General features: G+C 37.7%; 1 protein-coding gene across 1 annotated transcript in view; it reads right to left on the reverse strand.

Annotated features, from left to right (window-relative positions):
- Positions 1-2,644: 2,644 nt before the first annotated feature.
- Positions 2,645-20,143, reverse strand: part of Hprt1 (hypoxanthine phosphoribosyltransferase 1) — a 30,590-nt gene continuing 13,091 nt past the window's right edge. The window contains exons 4-9 of the mRNA XM_028765008.1: positions 14,140-14,205; positions 10,720-10,737; positions 7,406-7,488; positions 4,112-4,158; positions 3,863-3,939; positions 2,645-3,221 (exon numbers count right to left, since the gene is read on the reverse strand). Coding sequence (XP_028620841.1) covers positions 3,174-3,221; positions 3,863-3,939; positions 4,112-4,158; positions 7,406-7,488; positions 10,720-10,737; positions 14,140-14,205 — 339 coding nt within the window. The 3' untranslated portion in view covers positions 2,645-3,173. The remainder of the gene's footprint in view (positions 3,222-3,862; positions 3,940-4,111; positions 4,159-7,405; positions 7,489-10,719; positions 10,738-14,139; positions 14,206-20,143) is intronic.

Here is a 20,143-nt window from a genome sequence, read left to right on the forward strand (position 1 = left end):
CATACCTGGGCTTCTGCTCCCCCCCCCAAAAAAAACCCTCCAGTTACAATTCCTAAAGTGGATATATGCTTTCCCATCTCTCTAAACAACTTGAACACAATTTTGTTTTGTTTGTTAGCACCCATTTTGTAGGACTGTAATGAAAATGAAGCCCTGGAGGACTGAGGTAGGATAGCTGTAGCCATTTGTTCCTATACTGAACACCCACAGGAACGTATAGCTTCCATTCAGATTTTACTCCTATACCTTAGACTGTTACCCTGAAAATGACTGCTATCTCTCAGTGACTCCCTTTCCCTGTCCTACATGCTAACTATATTTTGTCTGTGTTAAGTTGATTTTTAAAAATGACATCATCAGGGAGTTGGTAATATAGCTCAGGAAGTACACTAAGATGAATAAAGCCCTAAGACTGTCTAAGATGAATAAAGTACAATCTCTAACACTACATAAACTGGGTTAAATTCCAGAATTTGGGAGATGGAGGCAGGAGGATCAAAAGAGCAAGGTCACTCAGCAACAGAATTCAGTTCAAGGCCAGCTTAGGTCTATAGAGGACTCTCACTCGACAGAATTATCAGTTATTACATACTCTCAAATTAGGTTAAATTTCTTTCCCAGCTGTTAGGTACACTTTAGTTGGGTCAAGCAACCAGCTAAAACATTATACTAAAATCCTTCATGATAAACTGTAGCAAGTATCAGGCAGATCTGGGTTAAATCTGGGCTCTGTTATAGTTTAACAATAACTTTTTTTTTAGTTTTTCGAGACAGGGTTTCTCCGTATTGCCCTGGCTGTCCTGGAACTCACTCTGTAGACCAGGCTGGCCTCGAACTCAGAAATCCGCCTGCCTTTGCCTTCCGAGTGCTGGGACTAAAGGCATGTGCCATCACCGCCCAGCTAACAATAACTTTTTGAAGCATTTATTTTTACAGTAATAACTAATGCCATGGGAGCATTTGTTACATGTCAGGTTACTGCCCTATCTCACCTGCCCTATTGTAGCTAGTGAATGCTTCAGAGAAGCCCATGAAGGAAACAGCACTGGGCTGATGAGATAGCTCAGCAGGTGAAGATTCTTGCTGCCAAGCCTGATGATCTGAATTCAAGTGCTGACACCTACAAGGTGAAAGGAAGAGAACCTATTCCCGAAAGTTGTCCTCTGACCTACTCTATGGAATGAACACAATTGTAAATTACATCCCATGCTATTCATTTAATCACTTCAAACTGCCAATAGCCAAGTAGGGAATTGGTTTACCTACAAAAGCGCTCATCTCACATGGCTCAACCCAACAGAGGTGATGACGCAACGGAATGAAAGGAGTAAGAAGGCTCTGAAGTGGGAGGCAAGCCAAGTGGTAACTAGGATGCAGGTGGACCTCAGTAGGTGACATTCTATGGGAGGACTCAGGAGTTACCCTTGATACTGTGTTCACATGTAACACCGCCAGGCTATGAAGAAGAGAAAACAGAAGGGAAATGTTTTGTAAACTAGGAAGTTAGGGGTGTGGCAGCCTTTTCATTTAATTACATTTATTCATCAGCTTAGTATATGTGTACACACTTGTGCCTGTGTGTGAAGGTAAGGGGACAACTTCTGGAGTCCTCTCCTTTCACCATTTGGGTACTCCTAAGGATGGCAGCAAACCTTTGCCTACTGACCCATCTCACCAGCTTGACTGCAGCAAGTTCTTACTTGCTATTATTTAAAGTTCCCCACTTCACTGCTGGAAATAAGAATACAGTCTGAAAGGAATAAAAATATGCACTGTGCTACAAGGTCACTAGTTCATACCTCACGATAACTGGAGGGCAAATAGGTCTTTTGGTTCCAAATATTTCTCTTACTTCCAAAAGACAAAATAATGTTTTACTGTTACTGTTCTTTGGCCAATAAAGCTTTATCCACACCAAAAAGGTAACAAGACATGTCTGAAAACAAATTGTAAATCAGTTTGTGGTCTGAACAACCTCATAGAAAACCAAGAGGAAGCCATATTCTTTTGTTTTTTGTTTTTGGAGACAGGGTTTCTCTGTATGGCCCTGGCTGTCCTGGAACTCAACTCTGTAGACCAGGCTGGCCTCGAACTCAGAAATCTGCCTGCCTCTGCCTCCCAAGTGCTGGGATTAAAGGTGTGCGCCACCACTGCCCGGCCCATGTTCTTTTTAATAGAAGAAAGTATAGTAAATTGTGCTGAGTGTCTGTAATTTATTGTTTCAAGTAGGTAGGAGCTTTCCAGATAACCATTCTACCAGATAACCACTACTTGCAATACTTGCTGAGGATTACAATTAAATTAGCTACTAAAACTTAAGCAAGGGGCTGGAGAGATGGCTCAGCGGTTAAGAGCACTGACTGCTCTTCCAGAGGTCCTGAGTTCAAATCCCAGCAACCACATGGTGGCTCACAACCATCCGTAATGAGATTGGATGCCCTCTTCTGGTGTGTCCGAAGACAGCGACAGTGTACTCATAAATAAAATAAATAAATAAATCTTAAAAAAAAAAAACTTAAGCAAAAAGGTACCTATGGGAAATTGTACTAAATTAATCTATAGAGAAATGACATATATGGAAAATTTCTTTAAAGAGACAATCCTTAGTTTTAAGGACTTTTACATGAAAGAACTCAAAAGGCAATAAAATTTTAGAATTTTTATTTATTTGCATTTAAAAGGAACTGTTTACAACGAGTCACTGAAAGTGGGAAAATACCCGCAACACTGCTGCAACATGTTTATTCCACTGAGAAAACCTTAGATGCTATTACTGATATGAAACTGAGAGCTTCGGACTGTTCTAAACAATATCAATCACATCTTTCTCTTCTGAATATATAAAAATTAAAATACCAATTAAAAAACTAATATAGCTTCTCTTTAAATCCTTCTTACAGATACAATCTCAGTATTAACAGTGGTAATTTAAGGGATTTGTTTTTCTCACACAGTAAGCGACAAGCTACCAGAGGGAACTGATAGGGTCCCTATAGGCTCATAGTGCAAATCAAAAGTTCAAGGACGCAGCAACTGACATTTCTAAAAATAAAAACAATAAAATTCATAGAAGGTTCATGCAAAAAGCTTTACTAAGCAGATAGAACCCCTGCTAATTTTGCTGGCAACATCAACAGGACTCCTTGTGTTTGCAGATTCAACTTGCACTTGTCTTAGGCTTTGTATTTGGCTTTTCCAGTTTCGCTAATGACACAAACATGCTACAAAATAAAAGACATTCACATTAGAAAAATGGATTCTGAAGAGCATTAGAGAGTCCTCCTATGTTGTCTGGGTTCCTACCAAACAAGGTATTTTGGACCAGCAACTTGAAAAGAACATATTTTGAAAATAAAGCAGAATTATAGTCCATTAGTTTGCTTTTTCTTTGTCTTAGTACGTAACTTTGAAAAACAAAGTGGAATCAAAATAGGGGCCTGGGTAAGGGAAGTCAAAACCACGCTTGATAACACTGCCCATGGCATCTCTCTAACTGTTCCTGGACCATGCTCATAAACTCACCCAGGGGCTTCTGCCTCCAGATTGGGAGGCAGGTATCTGAAGCAGAGTCAATTATAAAATTTAAACTGAATCATTTATTTCTTACTTATGGCTATATTTATCATATGAAATAACAATAAGACAGTTACTACTTCAGTCAGCAAGTGGTGTCACCCTAGCCTGGCCAAGCTCCAGTTCTAAGGACGTCTGTACTTGACTCCAGCTTTATGTGACTAATGGGAACCATCAGTCTGGTCAAATTCCAAGGTGCTGGAAGGAGAAATCAAGTCTTCCCTTTCCTACTTTTTTATGTGGGTTTTTGACAAATGAGAGTGAGAAAAATAAGAGAGGCATTACTTACATTCAAATCTCTGAAGTACTCATTATAGTCAAGGGCATATCCAACAACAAACTTGTCTGGAATTTCAAATCCAACAACTGTAAATAAATAATCACAGTTTATTCTTCAGAGAAAATAATACTTTTGAGTCTTAATACTTGCAAATGTACCTTCCTTACAAATGTCCTCTAAAGTAACTCTAAGCCATTTCATACTTAACTTTTTCAGTTATGAGATGGATAAATGATTGGCCAAAGGGCATCTACTTACAGTCTGGCCTGTATCCAACACTTCGAGAGGTCCTTTTCACCAGCAAGCTGTTAATTACAAAAAATGACATGTGGCATATGGAAAGACTACAGAGCATTACAAAGAAAACATTAGTGTTCTTAAGTAGCATCATCTGCATTGAGAATACAGTCAGCTCTGTATACCCGTAAGACTGAAAGGGAGAAGAGCTAAATCAGAGAGTTCACATGAAGGTTAAGGCCCATGACCATCACCACCTGGAACGTGGTAAGGTGCTTCTGAGAGCAGAATCCTGACTACTCGCATGTCCATTAAAAGGAAGCTACTGAGGAGGATGAAAGGGTGGGAGTGCCAATAAGCAAAGATGAAAAGATAAGAGATCTAGATCCAGAATCCCTGAAATACAACCCCCACACTCATAAAAGAGGTAAGAAATGCTCTTTCATCAAGACTTTTAATAGCTGGCTCGTGAATGGGAACTGTTTGCAATAGATACTGAACCCAGAGCCTTGGTCATATTAAGAATGTACTTGACCACTGAGTTACTCCATTTTTTAGTTAATTACATTTTCAACTATTTGATTCTTGCTAAAAACATAAGTTTTAAGCAGTTTTACTTTTTAATTTACACTTTATTGAGTATTTATAGAAATCATGAATTTGTAAATGTAGTTTGATTACATAATTATATAAAACTGTAAAGTTAAATGCTAATTATCTAATGCTTATCATATATGTATACAACCAGAGTTGAAACTCTTATATCACCAAAAAAGTTAATGGCTTTCAAAATTTTTATTTTCACAGAAGTCACAAAAGAAAAAAAAATTACACACAAAGACCTCTAGTGTCATATTTCAGCAGATTATCAGAACCAGAATATGGGCATTGGTGAATTAAGTGACCTTGTACAGATTTCACCAATTTTAATCACATAGAGAGTAGTTCAATCACTACACAATCAAGATACTTTGACTCATGCAAGGCTCCCTTCCCATATTCTCTCAACCCCTGGCAAGCCCTAATGCATTCTCATCTGTATACTTTTGTCATTTCAAACTGGGTTATGTCAGTAGATTCACATAGTTTTACTGCTTTGCCTTTGGTGTCCTACTATATAATAATAGCCTTGAAAAAATTAAATCTCGGGCATATGAAAACTAGGGGACAGGTAAGCAGTTTAAAGAGAAAGAGCAAAACATGTGTCTTATGCACTCCTGAAAGTATACTATACAGTTCCAGTAATACCCATCTCAGCTGCTGCATATTAATAATTGTTCCTATTTATCGCTGATTTGATGGTATAGGTGTTCTCCAGTTTTGTTCAAATTTTGTTCTTTAACTCTGGGCTATCACAAATGATGTGAACATTTGTATTCAGATTTACATAGGGAGATATAAGACAGGGTCTTGCTATACAGCTCAGGCTGCTTGTCTCAAATTCAATGTGATCCTCCTGCCTTCACTTTCCAAAAGCTGAGATCACAGGGGTGAACCACCATACCTGACTATCAACCAATACAGATTTTTATATCAACACATATTTTCACTTCTCAGGGGTAAGTACTCAGTACAAATTTGGAGGTCTTCTGTACTTCCTTGTGCAGTTTTTAAAGAAACTGCTTTCTAGAGTGGCCACACTATCTTATAGTATCAACTTAGAACCGACAAGGTAGAGAGAACCAACACCTTTAGGCTGTCTTCTGACCAACACAAGTGCAAGTGACACATGCCTAGATTCCTGCTACAATAAGTAAGTGTAATTTTTTTAAAATTAAGAATCAATTAATCATTCAGGGAAAGACAAAAATAAAAGACCTGACCTTTCCTCTACACAAAAAGCACAGATTAGTCTAAGATTTTAAAATAGAAATGAAACTATAAAAGTAATAATAAAGCAAAAAGCCACAGCAATAACAAAAAAAAATGATGTTACTTTTAACAACAAAACCCAGCTTAAAACAGCAGAAGCATCAACTAGGCTAGGGTCCATGTGTTCTTCTTAGCTCTGTGTCTGTGGGCAATTCCCTAGGCTTCAGTATCTTCATCTATAATGTAGAGATACCAACTGTTGTAGAATCAGGATAAGAGCAGAAAGAACTATGAAAGCAAAAGCCAAACAACCAGATACAGCAAGATGTGAGACTTCAGAAAAAGGAAGCAAGCATGGTAAAATTTCAGTGACAACACAAAATAGGACACCTTATTCACCATTCAAATCTAGGAGATTCAGATGTTTAGGGTCCACCACTTGTTACTACCTTTGGCATGATTAATTTCAATTTCACAAGGGAACCATAGATCATCTGTCATGCTACTCAGGACAAGTTTGCTGTAAGTAACATGCTGCAATACCAGTTGTTACATAACTGTACATATGTGAGAGCTCCATTTCTAAACACTTGTGTATCAAGACAAGACATCTAGGGACTGGGGAGGTGGCTCAGTGGGTAAGAATATTTGGTCTGTAAGCACAAGCACTGGAGTTTGACTCCAAATACTCACATAAAATGTTGGCCATGGCTGTATGTGCTTGTGACCCCAGCACTGGGGTTGGAGATGGATTCAAAAAAACTCACCAACAAGCCTGCATGGCTAAAACTTAGGCTTATAGCTCAGTTAGAGACCCTGTCTCAGGCAACAGAGTAAAGGGAAGTAGAGGAAGATATTCAGTCCTGCCCTGGCCTTCGCATATCTGCATGTGAGTGTGTACTCACCTGCACATAATACATACACTACATACAGAAACAATATTATAAGAAACTATACCATAAATATACATATTTCCCTAAATGATTTAGCATAATTATGTGTTTTAACACTGTGATAGGTACTACAGTATATAGGTTCTATGTAAACACTCTTACCATTAAAATAATTAACTGCACTTATTTTGTGGATGGGGTAGGGACGTGTGTTGTGGTACACATGGAGGTCAGAGGGAGTTAGCTCTCTCTATCTACCACATGGGTCCCAGGGATAGAACTCACGCTGTCAGGTTGGCAGCAGATTTTACCCACTGAGCTATCTCACCAGCCCTTCTGACATTATTTATGAAGGACTTGAACATCTAGGGAGTTTAGCATCTGAAGTAGTTCTGAATCCAAGGCCCTTATATATATATACTGTATTAGACAATTGACTATAATGGCTTTAGTAACACACAATAAAATTACAAAGGATACTGTCTTAAGTTTTAAGACTATATTACTCTGAAATGATAAGAGGAAAGCTGAAAGCATTTCTCCTTACAATGAAGCAACCACTTAATGCTCTAAATAAAGAAAACATTCTAATTTAAAACAGCATACATACCTTGCAACCTTAACCATTTTGGGGCTGTACTGTCTGACCAAGGAAAGCAAAGTTTGCATTGTTTTACCAGTGTCAATTATATCCTTTTCAAAAGAAAAGAGACATTTAACGGTCAATGAAACCAGCACAATTAAAAAAGTAGTCATTATTACAAACATAAAATACTAAACCCAATATTCTAGCATTCTATAACACAATGTCATTAATTTTTAGCAAACACAAAATCTCACAGTTGGCACAGAGATTGTCTGGAACTTGTAACCTATCCGGCTCTAAGCAAGCAGAGGGAATGTCAATCCCCAGAACTAGATTGCACAGGTGTGGCAAGGTCAAAAACGGTAAATGAAAATGTATACACATAAGCAACCGCACACATATGCAAACCTTTTTGTTGTATTTCACAAAGGGTCTACCTATATAGCTCAGGCTAGTAGTCTTGAAACTCAAGAGTCGCAAGGCTGTGGTGGTGCACGCCTTTAATCTCAGCACTTGGGAGGCAGAGGCAGGCAGATTTCTGAGTTTGAGGCCAGCCTGGTCTACAGAGTGAGTTCCAGGACAGCCAGGGCTATACAGAGAAACCCTGTCTCGAAAAACCAAAAAAAAAAAAAAAACCCTGTAAAATGTATATTAGCTTTTTCTTTGTAAATTAAAGATAGGGACTCATATTCCAAACTCTGATACTCTAAGAAACGTTGCTTTGTATTATCTTTTTAAATAAAGATTTATTATGTATAAAATGTTCTGCCTGCATTATGCTTGCAGGCCAGAAGAGGGCACCAGATCTCACTATAGATGGGTGTGAGCCAACACGTGGTTGCTGGGAATTAACCTCTGGAAGGGCAGACAAAGCTCTTAACCTCTGAGCCATCTCTCCAGCCCGATTTGTACTATTTTTAAAAGCATCTAAATAATTAACTTTTACTATATAAAATGGCTTTATCAGTGGTAAAGCACCCACATAACACCCATTATGCCCCAGATTTTCCGGTACCACCAAAAAAATGATCAGAAAACAGACAAAAAATCCACAAAGCAGACGGACCACAAGGAATATCAGGGCTTGAAACTGAACTCTCCTGCTGGTTTAAGAAGCTGTCAGTCAGCCGGGAGGTGGTGGCGCACGCCTTTAATCCCGGCACTCGGGAGGCAGAGGCAGGCGGATTTCTGAGTTCAAGGTCTGCCTGGTCTACAGAGTGAGTTCCAGGACAGCCCGGGCTATACAGAGAAACCCTGTCTCGAAAAACCAAAAACTAAAAAAAAAAAAAAAAAGAAGAAGCTGTCAGTCATGATGTGACAGGGTTGTGTAGTAGGACATGAAGAATGATCTTTGTAGTTGAGAGCTACCCCTGGCCAGTCAGGGAGAAAATTGTCCCTCATTTGGACAATCACACCAGACACTGTACAGTACTATCATCGTACATGAACTTTTTAAAAAGTTATATTTATTTATTTATTTGTGGGGTGTGTGTGTTTACAGACCTGCCATGGTTCAAGGACAGCCTGGTTTATATAATAAATTCCACAACAGCCAGAGAGAAATAGTGAGACCCTATCTTCAGAACAAAAAAAGTGCCAGGCAGTGGTGGCACACGCCTTTAATCCCAGCACTTGGGAGGCAGAGGCAGGTGGATTTCTGAGTTGGAGAGTTCGAGGCTAGCCTGGTCTACAGAGTGAGTTTCAGGACATCCAGGGCTACACAGAGAAACCCTGTCTCGAAAAACAAACAAACAAACACTAGGAGCATAGAGGCTGTAGAGGAGCCTCAGTGGTTAACTATATAGTATCTGGAGTTTATATCTCAGCACTCACACAAAATCCAGGCATCTACTTCCATTACAACCCAGGTCTGAAAAGAAAAGAGGCAGGAGGATTGTTGGGGTTTGCTAGCTTCTGGCCTATGTAAGAAAATGTGAGCCCCAGGTTCAGGGAGAGACCCTGCCTCTCTCTGAATAAAAAGTGCAAGAGGAAGGCACACCTCCTCTCCTGGCCTCTGTTCTCATGCATAAGCACACATACTTGCACACACATGCATATACACTCAGACACACAAAACAATGCACAAACATAAATATTACAAAAAGCATAAAGGAGACAAAAGTGAAAAGCAACTCTAGGGCCAGAAAATGATGATAGAAAAATGATGCTCTGGGAAATGGGGAAAGTATAAAGAATGAAAAATGATGGAGAATGAGGTTGATATATATCTGGAAGCCACACTGAGAATCTATTAAAATGTATACTGAAGGGGCTGGAGAGATGGAAGACCACTCACTGCTCTTCCAGAGGTCCTGAGTTCAAATCCCAGCAACCACATGATGGCTCACAACCATCTGTAATGAGATTAGATGCCCTATTCTGGTGTGTCTGAAGATAGCTGCAGTGTACTCATAAAATAAATAAATCTTTAAAAAATGTATACAGAAGAACTGAGGAAGAGTCAAGGCAGGAGGATGATTGCAATCTATGATGTACAGGTATATGTACAGAGTTCAGTAAGGCAGACAGATACGAAATAGGGAAGCCACAGATAGAAAAAAAAAGTGTGTGTGTAGACAGTTAAACAGTGGAAAAAAAGTGTACTGACGGGACTAGTAAGTTGAAGACATGGAAATGAAGATTTTATGTAGGACAGCCAAAGAAGGCCTTAATGAGAAAGTGACTTCTGAGTAAATCAATGGTTCTTAAAGGTTAGCATGTATCAGAATCAGCTCAAGGTGGTTTTCATAGCAAAGATTCTGAGTCAGTAAGCTCATGGCTGATGCTCTTGATTTTTAGGGATCACATTAAAAAGAAATGGGTTACAGACAGTGATGATTTGAGTCTTTATTCCACTCAGGTGCCAAGAATATGTGGTACTTTCTTTCATATCATTTAGACGAAATGTTAAATAAAAATACTTATAACATTCCATAAAACAAAATTTAACACACTAAATCACACATGCACATATACACACAGCCTTCTAGTTATAGCCAGTTTTAAAAGAAAAAGATCAAACTGAAAAAGGAAGTGTGCAACTTTTTCATGAGCAGCAAAATATATCACTTACAAAATACATTTTTGTTGTTTGTATCCTTTTATTTTGTTTTGTTTTGAAAATGAGGATTCTCTCTGGCTTTAGATCTATTATGCAACCCAGGCTAACCTAGGTGCAATTCATGAACCTTCTGAGTGTCTGGGATTCTAGGCATGTCCTACTGTACCTGGCTTCTCTTAGGGTTAGAAACCACAAGTCCCCCTGGTGTACCTTTATTACTATACACACTAAGTTAGAAAATTGAAAACAGTATATTTAAAGTAAATGTAGAACTTACTTCAACAATCAAGACGTTCTAGAAGGAAACAGAGAAATGAAAATTAGTACATGAAGTGAGAGAGTATTTCCAATTATCAGTGAAATCATAAAACCGATTCTAAGAAACTACCCAAATTCAAACTTGTAAGTACTTTACTATACTGAATCCTTCTTGAATCAAGTGGGCTATTAGAACTCAGATATACTTAATATTAAATCCTTCATATGGAATATTTGAACCATATGCTCATTTTTCATAAAAAGCTCTTAATCCTTAACGTAAGATCTTAGGCAACTTGTGAAATTTCTCTGGATTTCAGTGATTCATATGTAAACTGAGAAACTTGAACCAGCTGGCCTTTTACATATTTGACTCTAATATTCCAAGAACTGTAATCTGTACAAATGTCTTCAAATATAATGTATTTAACATAATATAGAATACAAAATTTTTATTTCCCCATCAAGGTAAAACTAGTATGGTTGTGCACCTTTTTGGGGCACTGTGAATAGATACTCCTACCATAAAACCCTAAACTCAACCCAACTCACTCTTCTCTTTACTTTTACTCTGTATCCTAGGTTGGCCTAGAACTCATAATGTAGCCAAAGCTGTCCTCAAACTGGCAGCACCATTCCTGCCTCAACCTACTGAATACTAATATTACAGCTGTGACTTACCATGCCAGAACTTCTGGCAAACAAGCTATAACTGCAGCCCATTCTATAGACAGGAAAAAGTCAGTTTAAAGTAAAGCTCAAGATATGCATAGAAAATTTTAAAAAGATAAAAATTTGGGAGCTTTTAAAGGCACAGAGTATAGAACGAATGAATAACATGACTATGTTTTAATTATGAGGTCTATACAAATTCTAAGTATACTGAAAAATGCATTAATATACCAAGAAAAAAGCAATGAATCCCAGTATAGTATAAGAAATACAGACACTTGTCTAAGACATTTATTCAAATTGAGGTTCTGTCATTTAGTAGTTGTATGACTGAATTTCAACATCCTTCTATATGGAAAGGAGATAATGACTCCCTTACAGGGCAACTATGAGGACTACATGAAATAATAAACATAAGATACTACAATGTAAATCTTTAGCAAAAGTGAATATAGTTAACTCTTGAATCAGTAATTGTTGCCTTATCCACTATGAAGTTTTCTCAACACTTTGTCCCCTGCCTTGAACAACTGAAAGATAACAAAGCCCCATCCATAAGTGGCTCATAGCAGCAGTTATACCTTCTGCAATATTATAAGATTATAGATTAGTAAACAGCAGGGACAGAGAATGAATTACTGAATTCTAATCTTGTGTCCATAGAACATTAAATAAACTTGGTTTTGTCCATAAGTACATATTTTAATTCTTTACATTTATTTTATGTTTCATTAGGGAGGTTGTAATATAGCTCACATGTAGAGGTCAGGTCTTAATGGTAAGTGTCTTCTTGCATCAACTGATCTTGCTGGCCCATCACTATAGATTTTATTAGCATAATCCATCTTATACAAATCAACAAGTCCAGAGGTTAAATATTTTTACAATACAAAACAGTACTACTCTATTGTTCTAATACAGAGACAAAGAATTGCTACCACCAAGAGTTTATTTTGTCAAGTAGCTACACATCTACTTAATAATGAAAACAATGAGGCTTAGTAGTCAAATGACCTACCTAAAGTAGTAAACATAGACTAGTGCAAGAGGAAGGGTTTGAATAAGGGTGAATTTTGGATCCAAAGACTACATTCTCAAGTATGAATGGGAAAATGTGTGCATTATGTCTATACTTGCACACACATGACTTAGATTTCCACAAAAAATAAGAATGTTCTAAATAAACCCACAATCTCATCACCAAGATTTAACTTCGCTAAATTTTTGTTCCTTTATGTTTTCCACAATAAAAAAGAATCTACTGTTGCTGTCATGAAAAGTTATTTTAGAAGCAGAGATCTGTTTAAGATCACAGAGCTGTGTAGTGGGACAGAGCCATTAGGTGAAAAAGACAAGGTCAAACTAAATCCCAGCAGGCCTTGAAGCTAGGGCCCTTCCAGCCCCGAAAACTGATTATAGAAGTGCAGGTTTCGAATAGCTTCTAAATATGGACAAAGCATGCTAAAAGGGAAGGAGGTCTGGCAGTTGTACATCAAATGGACAGCAGAGAGAAAGAACCAACAGATTACAAATTCTCCCCTGGAGTTTCTAAACACTGCTGATAGCAACATTATTTTGGCATGACCCTGATACAGGCCTGCAGAATTCCACAGGTGTTTTATGTTAAAATTCCCCTACAGATTTTCAGTGAAGAAAGTAGTGAGTAGTGAGTAAGTAGTGTAAGGAAGTAGTGAGGACTAATCTAAAAGTTAAAGGTAGGAAAGAATTGTGTAGGCATGCAAGCTCTTCTACCTCCTGGTTATAAGACTTAGAGATTAAAGGCCAACCTGATTTACATATGAGATGTTCAAAGTAAGACTGTGTCTCTGAAAAACAAACAAGTGCTGGTAAGATGGCTCAGGGGGTAAAGGCACTTGGTGCCTAGCTGGATGATGTGAACACAATCCCCTGAACCTGTATGGTAGAAGGAGAGAACTGACTCCTCTAAGTTGTCCCCTGACCTTCACACACCTGTGCATACTCCCTACACATGCACGCACACTCGCACAACTCTACAGATTTTTCTCATAGTACTATATATTTATTTATCAGAAATTCTAATATAAACTCTAATATTTGTAAGAACTCTACCAATACTAAATCACTTAATCCTCTTAACTCTGGTAGCTACTGCTACCACCTTAGGTCTACCTACTTCTGGGGGACAGAGGGTACCTCCCAAATGTCACAGAGTTAGAGTGGGGACTCGTGGGTAAGAATCATAAGGTCTGGAGTTAAGATCCCAGCACTCATATAACAAGTGGTGCATACTCTAATGCCTGTAACTTCAGCTCTGCTGAATTAATTTAAAACCTCTTCTGGCCTCTCTGTGCACACACAGGTTTGAATACCACGCGCACGTGCACGCATGCGCACACACATACACATACATACATACACACACACACACACACACACACACACACACACACACCTTAAAATGAAACTACATTTGAATCTATTTTTAAAAAAAAAAGACTGCCCCTCCTGGGCTGTATTTTTTGATAGATCCCAAATTAGATTTTCAAAGTGGTATTATAAAAAGTAGTAATTAGCAATATGGACTGTGAGGTTTAATGTTATATTCTGATATCATTTGGCTATAATGTCCAGGAGATAACATTAACCTATATCAAGAACTTTTACGAGTTAAACAATGCCTGCTTATTTTGACTAATAAAGGACCTCTGAGGGAGTGGGTGAAAGCACAGTTACTAATTGCTCCTTGGTATAAAACCATTCTTTCTTTCCCCTTCAAGATACATACCTTTCCAGTTAAAGTTGAGAGATCATCTCCACCAATAACTTTTATGTCCCCTGTTGACTGATCATTCTAGTTTAAAAAAGAACATCATTTATATGCATATTTTTGTGGCTATACAAGCTTCTCAAATTAGATGTAAGCTATAGTATTTAAGAAGTTAGCTATCTAATGGCCACAACATATTACTCTAAATTATATAAATTATAAGAATTAGGGTTCTAGAAATGAATAACTAGGTAAATTTCACATAGAGATTAGTAAAATTAAAAATCTTAATTGGCCATTACTAGTATTTGATGCTCTGAAGAGTCCTAAAAATAGAGTTCATCCATTTCTGAGTGGGCATAGTATAGCAACTCAATCAGGTGTTTCTCAACTACAAAGGACAATTTATTAGCATGACAGGTGTCTGCTTCTGGCCCTGTACCATTCCTGTGAATCACTCAAGTTGTAGGAGCTGGTCTGTGTCACATTCAACCCTGAAGATATGCCCCTAAAATATGTCGATATCCTGGATATGCTCATATTCAGGTCATCTTCAGAACTGTCTGAGAAACCAGGTCTGATTACTAGTCTATTAGAACATGCTTCTTAGGTTCTCACTTTCTGCTCGCAGAGAAATTAGCAGAAAACCATGTAGGGGTTTCAACTACAGTTGGTAGGAAGGGCTATAATTTGGATGTGCTGGAATTAAGACAGAAAAGTCAATTGAAAAATCAGTTATTAAAAGAGATTGGACTTACTCTAGTGGGACAGCAAAACATACCAAAAGCTATAGCAATTACCTTGGCATAGAACCAGCACAGTGATTGACAAAAAGTTCAAGGAACCAAGTAAAATCCAGAAACAGACCCAAAAAACATGAGAATTTAGTATATGACAAAGATGATATTTTGAGTCAGTAATTAGGAGATGAATTATTCAACAAATGGTATTTGCTCAATTACTTATCCATTTGGGAAAAAAAATCAAGCATGGCTCCTACCTCACACCATGCACAAAAATAAATTCCAGATGGACTAAAATCTAAATGTAAAAAATAGAACTATAAGTGGATTAGAAGAAAATGTAGGAATTTTAAACATTTATTTATTTTATGTACATGAATACACTGTTGCTGTCTTCAGACCCAGGAGAAGGACATCAGATCCCATTAGAGATGGTTGTGAGCCACCATGTGGTTGCTGGGAATTGAACACAGGACCTTTGGAAGAGCAGTCAGTGATCTTAACCACTGAGCCATCTCTCCAGCCCCTAGGAATATATGGCTTTCCCTGCATTCTTGGAAAGGGCAAAAAACTAGTCATAAACTCCAAGTAAAAAGATCTATAACCACTATTCCTAATGTACATTACTCTTCAAAATAAGAACCACCAGATGGGACTGGAGAGAGATCACCAATTAATAGCACTTGCTGATCTTGCAAAGGACCCGAGTTCAGTTTCCAGCGCCCACATGGCAGCCCACAACTGCCTATACCCCCCCAGTTTCAGGTGATCTGATCCTCTCTTCTGGTCGCAAATGCATCAGGCATTCACATGATGGACATAACATATATGATAGCATCTACATACTCACATAAAGCAAGATAAACAAATCTTTTTAAAAAAAGAACTACTGGAAAATGGAGAACACAGACAGATAATTTATAGAAATATAACATAACATTATAACATAAAATGATGGCTATCTGACAAATCCTACATGTGATTCTACTGTCCACTCATCCACAAGTACAGCACTTAAGCCTGATAATACACTGAGGAGAAACAAATACTCAAGTTACTGATTAGATTATAGAAAGCAATATGACCTCTTTTGAAAAAAATACAATAGTGCCTATTAAAATTACAAACATGAAAATCATTTTGGTCTAACACTCCCATTACCAAGAACCAATGTCACAAAAATATTCACAAACATGCAAGGGAGCATCCAAGAATGTTCACTATATCAGGTACTCATTAAAAAAAATCACTGTGTCTTTAAAAGGGAATTACCTAAACTAATGAAGTTATAAAAGTATGTGTATGGAAATATTACAGAGAATCACAAAACCTAATATATTTACCAATACTAATTAATAACACCAAGTAGCAGACCAATATACTATCTATAAAACTATTTTTATTCTGTATTTAAAAGTATGTTGGGGCAGGTATTCATTACACATACCTGTAATCACAGTACTATAAAAGATAAGGCAAGATTCAGTTTGAGATTACTGTGGGCTACCTATAAAACCCTATCTCAAAATATTTTTTACTGTTTTTTTTGTTTTGTTTTTTTTCGAGACAGGGTTTCTCTGTGTAGTCCTGGCTGTCCTGGAACTCACCCTGTAGACCAGGCTGGCCTCCAACTCAGAAATTCGCCTGCCTCTGCCTCCCAAGTGCTGGGATTAAAGGCGTGCGCCACCACTGCCCGGCCAAAATATTTTTTTAAATGATAGCTCAGTTCATCTAGCATGTGTAAGGGGGGTGAAGAGAAAATAAGCAAAAATATACTACTAGTCCAAGCTATAAACTAAATGTTGAGTTTTTAGTTTAATTTTTGCATATTATTTCTTTTATTGGTCTAGCCTAAAACTCAGAATTTCAAACACACACAAGCGATTAAAGACACAAAGAAAAAGAACTGTACAAAACCTGAAACTAGTTAAGAGGGAATTATGCTGAGGTCTACATAGCAAGAACAAACCTGGCAAATACTGCCATCTGCTGTAGAAAAGTGGTATTACAGTCCAACCTCACTTCCTTTTTCAAAGGACAGACAGACAAAGGGAATAAACATCTAAGAATGCAACTGTGATCCAAAGGCTATTACCATAGGGTACGAGGCAACAGAACTCCAAAGCACACAGCTCTAGGATGTTCAAATTTCCACAGTCCCATTAACCTCAATGCTTCCACTTATGTTTTCCTGAAGCTTTTTTCAAGGAAACAGCTTCCTTTTAAATGGAAGCTAATAAAAAAGTTTCATTTAATAGTTGTTACATAAGTGCCTATTATACTGTTTACAAATGTTAAACATAAATTAATTACCTAACCTGAGTGGCCAGAAAACTCTAACAACCTCCCTGTCTGGAACACAAATGTCACTTAATTTGGTGCCTCTCAGAAAAACAAAACAAAACAAAAAAGACATTTATTTTGTTTTATCATACTGTCAATATTCTAAATCATTTAAGACTCTGGCAAAGGTAAAAAAAAAAGATTCAAAGTCTTAAGATTAGTGGTTATTTCTTGGAAAACAGAAAATACTTTTGACCTGGGACCGCTCTCATCTTTATTACAGTAAACTCTACGAAGCCAGTACTGGAATGAATGAAAGGACAGTCCTCTGTCTCCCTCTCCAGACTTGCTCTTCTCTTTCTTCACTCCATTAGGCAGAAGAATACAGCCTTAATGTTTGTTTCTACTTTGTCTACCTCTTAGAGTCTAGTTGGAAAAATGGGAGTGACAGGAAAGAAGTTGTATTCTTATTTTTCTATCACTAGGATTTCTGATAATCTCTAAATAGCAACAAGAGCTCAGGCTTTAGAGCATCATTTGCTTAGCATACTTAAGACCTTGGATTCATTTGATACTCAAAATAATTACAAATTTAAAAACTCAAAACATTGCTTGTTTACTAACAACACTTTCTTACAATGTCTAATTTTTTTCTTCAATTATTTTAGTAGAATTTTATAAAACTGAAATGAAATTCAAAATAGAACATATTTGTGTAGGTATCAAATGTTTCATCTTCCTGAAGGTTATAGAGCACTGGGAATAGAAAAATGACACCAAATATATAACACTGTATTTCACTGTTTGAAGATGCACATTTATACTTTACTCCCCCTGAAAACATAATTCATGGAACCATACAACTATAACTGGAGGTAGTTTCTTTCTTAAAAGCACACAAATACAGTGGTTTTAATTACTGGACTTTTCATTTAATAAAACAGATATTTGCAATCCCTAGGCTCTTTTGCACCTAAGTAGTTAAATACCCCTGGTCTAACACTGATTATGTAAGCTATAGTAATATGTGGGGTACATGTATATACAGAGAAAATTCTTTAAATATTCAAAATATTCAAAATGACAGAGCCAGAGAGATGGTCCAACAGTAAAAAGTATGAGCTATTCTTGTAGAGTACCCAGGCTCAGATCCCAGTACCCACATGGTGACTCACAAACATCTGAAACTCCACTTCCAGGGGATCCCATGTCCTCTTCTGGCCTCTGCAGACATGAGGCACTCACAAGGTCCACAGATCCACATGTACAAAAAACCCTCAGAAATATAAAACAAAATTACATCTACTTTTTAAAAAGTAGACTGCGGAATGACAACCTTTTACTCTGTAACTTTCTGCAGTTTTACTTTTTAGCCAGGCAGTGATGTCTAACACTAGGGAAGAGGGGGGGAGGAGATCACCGAGTTCAAGGCCAGCCTGCTCTACATACTAAGTTCTAGGACATCGAGGACTACATAAAGAGTCAAAGAAAGGAATGAAAGAAAAGAAAGGAAAGGGCAGGGCAGGGGAAAGGGGAAGGAGAAGGAGAAGGGAAGAGCAGGAATAAACTACACCATCAAGTTTACATATAAAGATGACATTTGCCGGGCATTGGTGGTCCACGCCTTTAATCCCAGCACTTGGGAGGCAGAGGCAGGTGGATTTCCGAGTTCGAGGCCAGCCTGGTCTACAGAGTGAGTTCCAGGACAGCCAGGGCTACACAGAGAAACCCTGTCTCGAAAAACCAAAAAAAAAAAGTAATCTAGGGCCTAGAGAAATGGCTTACAGACAGACTGGGATGACATTTATTTTGTTTCATCATACTGTCAATATTCTAAATCATTTCAGACTCTGGCAAAGGGAAAGTAATCCCAGGTCAAAAGTATTTTCTGTTTTCCAAGAAATAACCACTAATCTTAAGACTTTGAATCTTGAGAATCAAATAACTTAGGATTCCTCTCAAAGCAATTTTCTCCAGTGAGAATATTTGCCACCAGCATATACAGTTGAGAAAACCAAGTCTCAATAATAGCAATTCTTTTTTTTTCCATTTTATGTGTATGGATGTTTCTGCTACATGTTTGTTTTCCATTTGAGTGTCCAGTGTTCTCGGGGGCCAGAAGAGGATGTCAGAACCCTGCGACTAGAGGTACAGACCATTGTGAGCCACTATATAAGTGCTAAGAATTGAACCTGGGTCCTCTGAAGAGCAGCCAGTGCTTTTAACTACTGAGTCATCTTACCAGGACTATAATTCTCTTACTATTGATATATTTTTATTTTATATGTATAACAGTTTTACCTGCATGCCCATATGCATGTAGCTTTACCATACAGATTCTCTGGAACTGGAGCTACAGATGATTGTAAGCCATCTTTGGGGTGCTAGCAACAAAACCCCAGTCCTCTACAAGTGCTTGTGACTGCTGAGCCATCTCTCTACTTCACTCAATAGCAATTCTTAGGAGATTTGAAAAAAAAACCGAAAACACAGCTGGTGATGCCTACACTCCCAGAACATGGGAGGCTGAGACCAAAGGAGTATTTGAGCCATGCAGTTTGTGATTAGCCTGAGCAGTATCATGAAACAAACCAAAATCCAGACCAAAATAAGACAACCAAAACTGTATAACTTTTATGTTGGTCATGAACTACAATCAGTTAGTATTCTACGTTGTGATGCAAAGTATCAGTGAATTAATGATGATGATGATGATGATACCAACAACAATGATCATGGTCTGAAGTGGTAGCACCTGCTTGTAATCCCAGCTACTTGAGAAGCTGAAGTAAGATGACTGAAATGTCTAGATCAGCCTATATAAATGAGATCAAGAATAGTCTGAGCAAGTTAGTGAAAAAGGATCTCAAATTCAAATTTTAAAAACTGAGTGGGATGAAACTCAGTTTTTTTTTATGGTACTTAGTTAGGCCCTGGGTTCCATCTCAGCACAGAAAAATAAACAAATAAATAATAGTAATTCCACCCTCACCGAG

This window comes from Grammomys surdaster, unplaced genomic scaffold (genome assembly GCF_004785775.1).
Source record: "Grammomys surdaster isolate TR1022 unplaced genomic scaffold, NIH_TR_1.0 147, whole genome shotgun sequence".
NCBI lineage: Eukaryota > Metazoa > Chordata > Mammalia > Rodentia > Muridae > Grammomys > Grammomys surdaster.